Here is a 12,359-nt window from a genome sequence, read left to right as displayed (position 1 = left end):
TAAAATGGCAAAATGAAATGCTCTAAAATGTTGCAGCATTTTATTGTTGCACCATTACTGCAAACTGATTAAAAATGTAGTTAAATGCAGCTCTAGAGCAGCTTTACACTACTGGGAGCTAGCTGAACACATCTGGTAAGCCAATGACAAAAGGCATATCTGTGTAGCCACCAATCACCATCTAGCTCCCAGTAACGCATTACTGCTGCTGCTGAGGATCTGTACATATGCTTTTCAACTAAAGATACCAAAATAACAAAGTACATTTGATAGCAGAAGTGGGATACTAAACCCAAATTTTTTCTTTAATGATTCAGATAGCGCATGCAATTTTAAGCAACTTTCTAATTTACTCGTATTATCATTTTTTCTTTGTGTCCTTGTATCTTTATTTGAAAAGCAGAAATGTAAGCTTAGGAGCTGGACCATTTTTTTATTCAGCACCTGGGTAGTGTTTGCTGATCGGTGGCTAAATGTACTCACCAATCAGCAAGCGATAGCCAGGGTGATGAACCAAAACTGGGCCAGCTGCTAAGCTTATATTCCTGCTTTTTCAAATAAAGATACCAAGAGAACAAAGGAAATTTGATAATAGGAGTAAATTAGATTGCTTAAAATTGCATGCTCTATCTGAATCCTGAAAGAAAAAAAAATGGGTTTAGTATCCCTTTAAAAGTGTCTTGAAATGACACGCACTTTTGGCTTGCATGCCCCTTTAATTAGACTGAATTTGTAGCCAGACACGCTGCAGGACACGTTTACCCCCTCCCTATTACTTGTTATTGAATCTAGGTAGGGACACATTTCTTTTGTGCAGTAAGGCACAGTATGTTTAGGAATGAGGATTCCACTACATAACTGTATGTGCAATTATTGTACCAGAATTAAACTATTTCTGTAGAAATCTACAGCATCAGGCATTTTCTGCAATACTAATAGTTAGAAAAGAGAGTGAACAAAGGTCAAGCAAATATTATCTGCCACCAAATTCTCCCTCCATACAAAAGTGTGACCTTAACATAATTATCGTGTTTAGCAGCCATTTATTTACCAAGCCTTTGGTGGTCCATAGTATTCTGCCAATAACACTCTTATGCTAAAAACAGCAATCCATCGTTCTCAGAATCCAAAAGAATGTACAGCCTGCGCAATTAATTTAATTCTTATTTAATGGCTGCGTTTTTTTGTTGGGCTGCGCTGCTGAGAGTAGTAAACACCAGCTATGTTGTTAAAAAGAGACAGCAACATTGTGGGGTAATTTACATATAAACGGTTTTCTAATTTGCATGAAAATGATTAAAAATAGTTGAAGATTACACAGCATTCAGCCTCCATAAAATCACAAGGAAAGACTTGCTTTGAAGTGACTGGGGTATGGAAATCTGGAAGCTTATTAGAGCATATTGTCTTCTGGAATTTGCAACCAATAATGGGCCAGATTACAAGTGGAGCACTATTTAATGCTCCCGCATGAACGTTAACTGTGCTAGAAGTAAGCTTTTTGCGCGTGTCAGGTAGTGCTTGTATTACAAGTTGGAAGTAAACTGTTTTCACTAGCGCCTTAACCCGACGAGCGTAAAAAGGCGAACTTACAAGTCAATAGAAGAAAATGAAGAAAAAAAAGTAGGGAAAAAAAACACCCATGTGCACAAACCCAATCGCATATTCTCAAGTGCGCTAACTCTACATGAAAATATGAATATTTCGCTTTCAATGCTCTTCACACAGCAGAATATGTTGTATTTATTCATAAATACATATTTCTTCATATGATGTTTTTATTGGTACAATATATATATATATATATAATTATATATAGGTAAAGATATATGCAGATATGTATAGGAATATGTATTTATAAATACTTAGAACATATTCTGCTATGTGGAGAACATTGGAATGTAAATACACAGTATGACACTTTATTAAATATGAATATTGCTTAAATATGTTCTTTTCATGTTTTCTACTTAACTTCAAAGGGCTCCAATGTATATATATATATATGTGTGTGTGTCTATATGTGTATTTATAGGTGTATATATGTCTGTAAATACTATGAATACATATGTATACACATATAAACATCCATCTTTAGATATGTATATATATGTATTTCTATGTTAAAGCCCTTTGCCCCACACCAGCAAACAGCCACGATAAACCCCTTATCGCTTGCGCGTTACTGTGAGCGCTCCACTCATAACCTAGCCCAATGTGTGAGAACTGTTCTACCTCAGACCTACCTTGTCCCAGGTCAGCACTACTGGGGCTTGTTTCGCCAGGTGTCTTGTATTATTCAGCCACTTGTGACCTGTCTGCAATTAAATAAAAACAATAAGACCTTTTCTTCCAACCAAGTAAAATTATGTCTATGCAGGTCTGATTTTCATATGCAAATGATGTTTGGTAGAATTTTATAATATCTAAGAACCTTAAACAGTTTTCTGATCCCTTTCTCTGAAGCCGGACAGAAAGTCTTGTTTACTCTCTGCAATCCCTCTCTTCTGCCCTTAACCCACTCTCTTCTATATATATATATATATACTGTATTTACACCTCAATATATACTGTATGGGTCTGCGCTGAGTGACAATGGGATCTGGGTGGTCCTAAGGGCATACATAGAAGAAAGGAGGAGCGGAGGGGATTTAAAGCCTCTTGCACTGGGATGCCAGCAATATGTCAGCATGCATAAGATATCCAGGCAGAGGCAATCCAGTTGCACATATGCCTTAGACCAGTGTCTCAAAGTACTGGCCCTCAAGAAAGTTGCATCTGGCCCTCTATTGGTTTAATAGGTAAACCATTAATTTGGGCTGTTTTTTTTTAGGGTTTTAAGAGGTGTAACTAGTTGATGTTCTATATAGGAACTCACAAGATAAATATAAAGACAAGTGCCCAGTGTAGACTCCCACCATGCACTGCTTGGATAAATGTCACTTTTACATTGCTATACAGTTCCAGAATGATCACTTCACTTGACACTCACAAGATAAATATAGACAACTGTGTACAGGTGAAACTCGAAAAACTAGAATATCGTGCAAAAGTTCATTTATTTCACTAATGCAACTTAAAAGGTGAAACTAATATATGAGATAGACTCATTAAATGCAAAGCAAGATAGTTCAAGCCGTGATTTGTCATAATTGTGATGATTATGGCTTACAGCTCATGAAAACCCCAAATCCACAATCTCAGAAAATTAGAATATTACCTGCAATCAATAAAACAAGGATTGTACATAGAACAATATCGTACCTCTGAAAAGTATAAGCATGCATTCTGTATGTACTCAGTACTTGGTTTGGGCTCCTTTTGCAGCAATTACTGCCTCAATGCGGCGTGGCATGGAAGCTATCAGCCTGTGGCACTGCTGAGGTGTTATGGAAGACCAGGATGCTTCAATAGCGGCCTTCAGCTCTTCTGCATTGTTTGGTCTCATGTCTCTCATCTTTCTCTTGGCAATGCCCCATAGATTCTCTATGGGGTTCAGGTCAGGCGAGTTTGCTGGCCAATCAAGCACAATAATCCCACGGTCATTGAACCAGGTTTTGGTGCTTTTGGCAGTGTGGGCAGGTGCCAAGTCCTGCTGGAAAATGAAGTCAGCATCCCCATAGAGCTCGTCTGCGGAAGGAAGCATGAAGTGCTCCAAAATCTCCTGGTAGACGGCTGTGTTGACCCTGGACTTAATGAAGCACAGTGGACCAACACCAGCAGATGACATGGCTCCCCAAATCAACACAGACTGTGGAAACTTCACACTGGACTTCAAGCATCTTGTGCCTCTCCATTATTCCTCCATACTCTGAGTCCTTGGTTTCCAAATGAGATGCAAAATTTGCTCTCATCAGAAAAAAGAAATTTATGCTTACCTGATAAATTTATTTATTTTACGATATGACGAGTCCACGGATTTCATCCTTACTTATGGGATATCGCCTCCTGGTCAGCAGGAGGAGGAAAAGAGCACCACAGCAGAGCTGTATATATAGCTCCTCCCTTCCCTCCCACTCCAGGCATTCGATCGAAGTTAGGAAGAGAAAGGAAAAGCCAAGGTGCAGAGGTGACTGAAGTTTAACAAAAATAAAGACCTGTCTTAGAAATGACAGGGTGGGCTGTGGACTCGTCATATCGTAAAAGAAATAAATTTATCAGGTAAGCATAAATTTCCTTTTCTTTTACAAGATATGACGAGTCCACGGATTTCAGCCTTACTTATGGGATACAATACCAAAGCTATAGGACACGGATAAAGGTAGGGACAAGACAGGAACCTAAACGGAAGGCACCACTGCTTGAAGAACCTTTCTCCCAAAAACAGCCTCGGACGAGGCAAAAGTGTCAAATTTGTAAAACTTGGAAAAAGTGTGAAGAGAAGACCAAGTTGCAGCCTTGCAAATCTGTTCAACAGAAGCATCATTTTTAAATGCCCATGAGGAAGCCACAGCCCTAGTAGAATGAGCCGTAATTCTTTCAGGAGGCTGCTGTCCAGCAGTCTCATATGCCAAACGGATGATACTCTTCAGCCAAAAAGAAAGAGAGGTAGCCGTAGCTTTCTGACCCCTACGTCTTCTAGAAAAAACAATGAATAAGGAAGAAGATTGACAAAATTCTTTAGTCGCCTGCAAGTAAAACTTCAGGGCACGAACCACGTCCAAGTTATGTAGCAGACGCTCCTTCTTAGAAGAAGGGTTAGGACACAATGAAGGAACAACAATTTCCTGATTAATATTCTTATTAGAAACAACCTTAGGAAGGAAACCAGGTTTGGTACGTAAGACCACCTTATCAGAATGGAAAATAAGAAAAGGAGAATCACATTGTAAAGCAGAAAGCGAAGAAATAGCAACCAAAAATAAAACTTTCCAAGATAACAACTTAATATCTATGGAATGCATAGGTTCAAACGGAACCCCTTGAAGAACATTAAGAACTAAATTCAAACTCCAAGGAGGAGCAATTGGTCTAAACACAGGCCTGATTCTAGTCAGAGCCTGACAAAAAGATTGAACATCTGACAGACGTTTGTGTAGCAAAATAGACAAAGCAGAAATCTGTCCCTTTAAGGAACTTGCTGACAACCCTTTCTTCAATCCTTCTTGGAGAAAAGATAACATCCTGGGAATCCGAACCTTACTCCATGAGTAGCCCTTGGATTTCCACCAATAAAGATATTTACGCCATATCTTATGGTAAATTTATCTAGTAACAGGCTTACGTGCCTGAATCAAGGTATCAATAACCGAATCAGAAAACCCTCGCTTAGATAAAATCAAGCGTTCAATTTCCAAGCAGTCAGCTGCAGAGAAACTATATTTGGATGATGGAAGGGTCCCTGAATGAGAAGGTCCTGCCTCAATGGAAGTTTCCACGGCGGCAGAGAGGACATGTCCACCAGATCGGCATACCAAGTACTGCGAGGCCACGCAGGAGCGATGGGAATCACTGAAGTCCTCTCCTGTTTGATCCGAGTGATCACCCGGGGAAGGAGAGCAAACGGTGGAAACACATAAGCTAGGTTGAACGACCAAGGCACTGCAAAGGCATCTATCAGTTCGGCCTGAGGATCCCTGGACCTGGATCCGTATCTCGGGAGCTTGGCATTCTGACGAGAAGCCATAAGATCCAGCTTCGGTCTGCCCCATCTGAGAATCAAGTTGGCAAAGACCTCCGGATGGAGTTCCCACTCCCCCGGATGAAACGTCTGTCTGCTCAAGAAATCCGCTTCCCAGTTGTCCACTCCTGGGATGTATATTGCTGACAGATAACAAGAGTGAGCCTCCGCCCACCGAATTATTTTGGATACTTCTGTCATCACTAAGGAACTCCTTGTTCCTCCCTGATGATTGATGTAAGCCACAGTCGTGATGTTGTCCGACTAAAACCGGATGAACTTGGCCGAAGCCAACTGAGGCCAAGTCTGAAGTGCATTGAATATTGCTCTCAATTCCAGAATATTGATTGGAAGTAGAGACTCCGACCGAGCCCACACACCCTGAGCCTTCAGGGAATTCCAGACTGCACCTCAACCTAGAAGACTGACGTCTGTTGTCACTATCACCCATGAGGGTCTGTGAAAGCACGTCCCTTGGGACAGATGATCCGGCGACAACCACCAGAGAAGAGAGTCTCTTGTCTCCGGATCCAGATCTATCTGAGGAGACAAATTTGCATAATCTCCATTCCACTGCCTGAGCATGCTCAATTGTAGAGGCCTGAGATGAAAACGAGCAAACGGGATGATGTCCATAGCTGCCACCATCAATCCAATTACCTCCATGCACTGAACCACTGATGGCCAAGGATTGGCCTGAAGAGTTCGGCATGTATTCATAATCTTTAACTTTCTGACTTCCGTCAAAAAGATCTTCATGGATACAGAGTCTATTAGAGTTCCCACAAAAGGAACCCTTGTCTGCGGAATTAATTAACTCTTTTCTAGATTTACCTTCCACCAGTGAGTCCTTAGGAAGGATAGGACAATGTCTGTATGAGACCTTGTCAGCTGATAAGACGACGCCTGGATCAGAATGTCATCCAGATAAGGAGCCACTGCAATGCCCCGCGGTCTGAGAACCGCCAGCAGAGACCCTAGAACCTTTGTGAAGATCCTGGGTGCCGTGGCCAGCCCGAAGGGAAGGGCCACGAACTGAAAATGCTTGTCTAGAAAGGCAAACCTCAGGAACTGGTGATGATCTCTGTGGATAGGAATATGAAGATATGCATCCTTTAAATCCACGGTAGTCATATATTGACCCTCCTGAATCAATGGAAGAATTGTCCGAATAGTCTCCATCTTGAAGGATGGAACTCTGAGAATAGTTTAGACTTTTGAGGTCTAAAATGGGTCAGAACGCTCCCTCTTTTTTGGGAACCACAAAAAGATTTGAGTAAAACCCCTGTCCCTGCTCCTGTATTGGAACGGGACAAATTACTCCCATAGTGGAGAGGTCTCTTACACAACGTAAGAACGCCTCTCTTTTTATCTGGTCTACAGACAATCGTGAAAGAAGAAACCTTCCCCTTGGGAAGGAATTTTTTAACTCCAGCTGATACCCTTGACACACGATTTCCAGTGTCCAGGGATCCTGAACGTCTCTTATCCAAGCCTGGACAAAGAGAGAAAGTCTGCCCCCTACTAGATCCGGTCCCGTATCGGGGGCCGCCCCTTTATGCTGTTTTGGGAGCAGCAGCGGGCTTCTTGGGTTGTTTACCCTTGTTCCAAGCCTGGTTGGGTCTCCAGGTGGACTTGGTTTGTGTAAAATTCCCTTCCTGTTTAGCGGAAGAAGAAGGGACTCCCTTGAAATTTCGAAAGGAACGAAAATTACTCTGTTTACCCCTTTGTTTAGCTGTTTTATCCTGAGGTAGGAGGTGACCCTTACCTCCCGTAATGTCAGAGATGATTTCTTTCAGGTCAGGCCCGAACAGGGTCTTTCCTTTGAAGGGAATAGCCAAAAGCTTTGATTTAGAGGACACATCCGTGGACCAAGATTTTAACCATAAAGCTCTTCGCGCTAAAATAACAAATCCTGCATTCTTAGCCACCAGCTTGGCGATCTGAAAGGCGGCATCTGTAACAAAAGAATTAGCCATCTTAAGGGCCTTAATTCTATCTAGTATTTCCTCTAAAGGAGTCTCAGTCTTAAGAGACTCTTCCAAGGCGTCAAACCAAAAGGCTGCGGCAGTTGTAACTGGTACAATGCAAGCCGTCGGTTGTAACAGAAAACCCTGGTGAATAAATAGCTTTTTTAGAAGACCCTCTAACTTTTTATCCATAGGATCTTTGAAAGCACAACTGTCCTCAATAGGAATAGTTGTACGCTTAGTCAGGGTAGATATAGCTCCCTCCACCTTAGGGACCGTTTGCCAAGAGTCCCGAACAGTGTCAGCTATAGGATACATTTTCTTAAAATTAGGAGAAGGTGAGAACGGGATACCCGGTCTTTCCCATTCCAGCGTAATAACTTCCGAAATTCTCTTAGGAACCGAGAAGGAACCTCTAAGTATTTGGCTATATTACACAATTTCTCTGGAGGTAACACAATAGAGTCACAGTCATCCAGAGTTGCTAAAACCTCCCGAAGTAACAGGCGGAGGTGTTCAAGCTTAAATCTGAAGGACATGACGTCCAAGTCTGTCTGAGGTAACGTACTCCCTGAGTCGGAAAGTTCCCCCTCAGACAGAAGTTCCCTGCCCCCCAAATCAGATCCCTGGGAGGGCACATCAGAGATAGCCATCAAAACCTCAGAAGTCGCAGGAACCAAAGTGGCTTCTGTCCTGCTGCGTTTGCCCTGTAACACTGGCAACCTGGATAAAACTTCTGTAAGGGTGGATGACATAACTGCAGCCATATCCTGCAGAGTAAATGAAGTGGACGCAGTTGAAGAACATGGCGTCACTTGAGTATGTGTCAAGGGCTGTGACGCTTGGGGAGAAAGAATTGGCATACCATGAGTCTCATCAGTCTGAGAAACATCCTGCGGTATATCTTTGTTAAAAAAAAAATTATCTTTACATTGCAGTGCCCTCTCAGTGCATGAGGGACAAAAAGTAAGCGGGGGTTCCACAATGGCATTTAAACACATGGAACAAGTACTGGCTTCAAGGTCATCCATAGTAAAAAATAGAAATTTGTATTCAATTATATCAAACACTTTTTATACACAATATATTTATTTAGAATAAAAAACAACTGTGCCTTTAAGATTGTGCGGCTGAAAAACACTATAATTGTAGCCTTGCAAAATAAAGATCGCAGTTATACGTATCCCATGAGTAATTAACTAACTCCTAAAGAATAATTGCACCTGCAAACTTATCTACTTCAGAATTTAACACCTCGCCACAGCTCCGCTGCGGCACTTACCTGCCCCCTCTTCTGAGACAAAGAAACGTCACCCTTGCAGCAGAGTGTCTAGACCGCCTGAGTTCTAACTACCCATGCGGTCCAGACAGAACAACAGAGTCAAGCATCCGATCGACTCCCAGACAGGCACTGCGCTGCTTCTACTTGCGCGCAAAAGAGTGCCCCGCCCATCGTGGGCGTGCCAAAGCGGAACTCCCGCTCGGCTCAATACTGTATTAGGAAAACACAAAAATGGAGCCACCGGAGAATCGTTGCACCTCATAAAAGTGCCCCACATGAAGCCATTCCCCCAACAAATACATCTTACATTGCCCAGTCTATAACCATGCCGCAAGCATAATAAACTTTAAGTGGTCCGGAGTTCACCACAACGATAGCCCCCAGCGTCAGCCCACACATAAAAGGGGTAAAATAGTGTAAATTTCTACCGCATTAACCCCTAATGACCACTGCCTCAAGCAGTCTTCTCTGTTTACCCCAGCCATATCCTGCTCTGAGATATAATAGGGCACAGACATAGGTCAGCATATAGAGAGGGACAGTCCTTTCTGAGGTACCAAGTGTCACAGAAACTAAAGACTGCACATACCTCCATGTTGAGTAACAACATGACTCGCCCCACACTGCAAGAGGTCCTCCATCTCCTCCAGGAATCTGTGGGAACAAACTGGGTCTTTGATAACACTTGCTAAGAGCATATTCATCAGGGCAGCCCTCCTTGGGAGTCACAGATGGACGGATGTAATCTGCACAGACCCTATAGCTGTACCCTGAGTAAAATAGTTCACACTGGCACCATTTCAAAATAATAAACTCTTGATTGAAGAATCTAAACTAACACCTCACTTTACCTCTTCCTATCACTAACACAGGCAAAGAGAATGACTGGAGTAGGAGGGAAGGGAGGAGCTATATATACAGCTCTGCTGTGGTGCTCTTTGCCTCCTCCTGCTGACCAGGAGGCGATATCCCATAAGTAAGGATGAAATCCGTGGACTTGTCATATCTTGTAAAAGAAAGAGGACCACTGAGCAACAGACCAGGTCTGTTTTTCTTTAGCCCAGGTAAGACATTTCTGACGTTGTTTGTTGTTCAGGAGTGGCTTGACAAGAGGAATACGGCATTTGAAGCCCATGTCCAGGATCCGTCTGTGGTGGTGGCTCTTGATGCACTGACTCCAGCCTCAGTCCACTCCTTGTGAAAGTTTCCAACACTTTTGAATGGCCTTTTCCTGACAATCCTCTCCTGGCTGCGGTCATCCCTGCTGCTTGTGCACCTTTTTCTTCCACACTTTTCCCTTACACATAACTTTCTATTAATGTGCTTTGATACAGCACTTTGGGAACATCTAACTTCTTTTGCAATTACCTTTTGAGGCTTTCCCTCCTTATGAAGGGTGTCAATGATGGTTTTCTGCACAACTGTCAGGTCAGCAGTCTTTCCCATGATTGTGAATCCTACTGAACCAGACTGAGAGACCATTTAAAGGCTCAGGAACCCTTTGCAGGTGTTATGGCTTAATTAGCTGATTAGAGTGGGACACTTTGAGCCTAGAATATTGCACCTTTTCACAATATTCTAATTTTCTGAGATTGTGGATTTGGGGTTTTCATGAGCTGTAAACCATAATCATCACAATTATGACAAATCACGGCTTGAACTATCTTGCTTTACATGTAATGAGTCTATCTCATATATTAGTTTCACCTTTTAAGTTGCATTAATGAAATAAATTAACTTTTGCACAATATTCTAATTTTTCGAGTTTCACCTGTATGTCTGTTGTGGGCTACTACTCCCACCATGCACTGCTACTTGGGTAAATGTCACTTCCAGTTCTTAGTATATCCAGTTCTGGACCATTTACTTCTTGTAAGACAACAAATAGTTGCTTTATTTGCTCTGTATTAATATAAAGCACAATTAGTTTCTGACATGAGACTGATAGAGCATACCATGTTATCAAATTTACTTAATTCTTAGTCCTTTTGTTAAAAAAAAGCAGGTAGGTATGCTCAGGAGCGTGCATGTGTCTGAAACAATATATAGCAGCTATCTTGCAAAAATGCTTTCATCAGTTTTTATACATTTGCAAGACCACTAGATGGCAGCAGCGTTTGCTGCCATATATTGTACCAGACACCTAGGTATGCTTTTCAACAAAGAATACCATGAGAATGAAGCAATCTTGATATTAGAAGTAAATTAGAAACTTCTTTTTAAACTGTATGCTCTGTCCGAATCACAAAAGTAAAAACTGGGCTTTTATGTCCCTTTAATCTTGTTTGGCACTGAACTTTGAGACAGTTTGAGAATATTTGTACACTAATCACAAGGAACAAATTACAGGACTTTAACATTTGAATGAAGTTGACTTAATTGCAAATGTACTGTGCTCCCTGTGCTCATTAGATAAAGAGGGACTTTTATTCAGCACTTAGTTTTTCTGCATTTTAGGGAAGTTACCCCATCATTAAAAGGGTCTCAAAAAAAGCTGTTAAAGGGACATTAAACCCCAAAAAATTATTTCATGATTCATATAAAACATACAATTATAAACAACTTTCCAATTTACTCCTATTTCCAAATTAGCTTCATTCTCTTGATATCTTTTGTTGAAGGAGCAGCAATGCACTAAAGGGAGCTAGCTAAAAACATCCGGTGAACCAATAACAAGAGGCATATTTGTGCAACCACCAATCAGCAGCTAGCTCACAGTAGTTCATTGCTGCCCCCTGAGCCTACCTAGGTATGCTTTTCAACAAAAGGTAACAAAAAACAAAGCAAATTACATAACAGTTGTAAATTGGAAAGATAAAATTGTTTGCTCTGTCTGAATCACTAAAGTTTAAATTTGACTTTACTGCCTATTGAGCTGTCAGGGGTCACTTACAACAGATTCTCTCTCCTCAAACAGGTCCAGGAACTGGTGGTAACTAATGAATCCCGTGTGCTCTGGGTCAAGCACGATCATTAACTCCTTGAATTGCTCATCAGTGACGCGAAACATCATGCAATCCAGGATCCTGCGCAGCTCTCTCCTGCTGATTCTGCCGGTGCGGCCCTGAAGCAGACACAGAATGACATACTGATGACAAGATATCATATAAATCTTCTATGTGAAGTGTTAAACTTAGTACTTTCCTTCTTTACACGAAAAACCATGGGATTGTAACATAAAGGGCTAGATTACAAGTGGAACGCTATTTTACCGTATGCCAGTTTACCCGTTTATGGGTGCACCTTAAATAACAAGCTATTACAAATGGCTGGTTAATGCTCCAGCGAGCTTGTGGTTTCACTCTGCGCTTATCGCAATTAACCAGAGGTCCGAGCTCTTGTTAATTAAAAAAAATGTGCCCCAATTGCCCCCAAAATAAAGTGTATAGTAGTTAAAAAGTTATAAAGGGTTAAAGTATATATACTGAGTGGAGAGCAAATATTTTGCGCTTCATTCGTAATCTGGGACAAAAACATAATTTATGCT

At 41.6% G+C, this 12,359-nt stretch overlaps 1 protein-coding gene across 1 annotated transcript in view; it reads right to left on the bottom strand.

The window, feature by feature from the left end:
* Positions 1-12,359, bottom strand: part of EFCAB6 (EF-hand calcium binding domain 6) — a 423,875-nt gene that overhangs the window by 180,015 nt on the left and 231,501 nt on the right. Inside the window, exons 11-12 of the mRNA XM_053719700.1 lie at positions 11,766-11,936; positions 2,247-2,318 (exon numbers count right to left, since the gene is read on the bottom strand). Of these exons, the coding sequence (XP_053575675.1) occupies positions 2,247-2,318; positions 11,766-11,936 (243 nt within the window). The remainder of the gene's footprint in view (positions 1-2,246; positions 2,319-11,765; positions 11,937-12,359) is intronic.

The sequence above is a fragment of the Bombina bombina genome, chromosome 6 (assembly GCF_027579735.1).
Source record: "Bombina bombina isolate aBomBom1 chromosome 6, aBomBom1.pri, whole genome shotgun sequence".
Taxonomy (NCBI): Eukaryota; Metazoa; Chordata; class Amphibia; order Anura; family Bombinatoridae; genus Bombina; species Bombina bombina.
The sequence above is the reverse complement of the archived record's forward strand: the minus strand, read 5'-3'. Positions and strand labels throughout refer to the sequence as shown.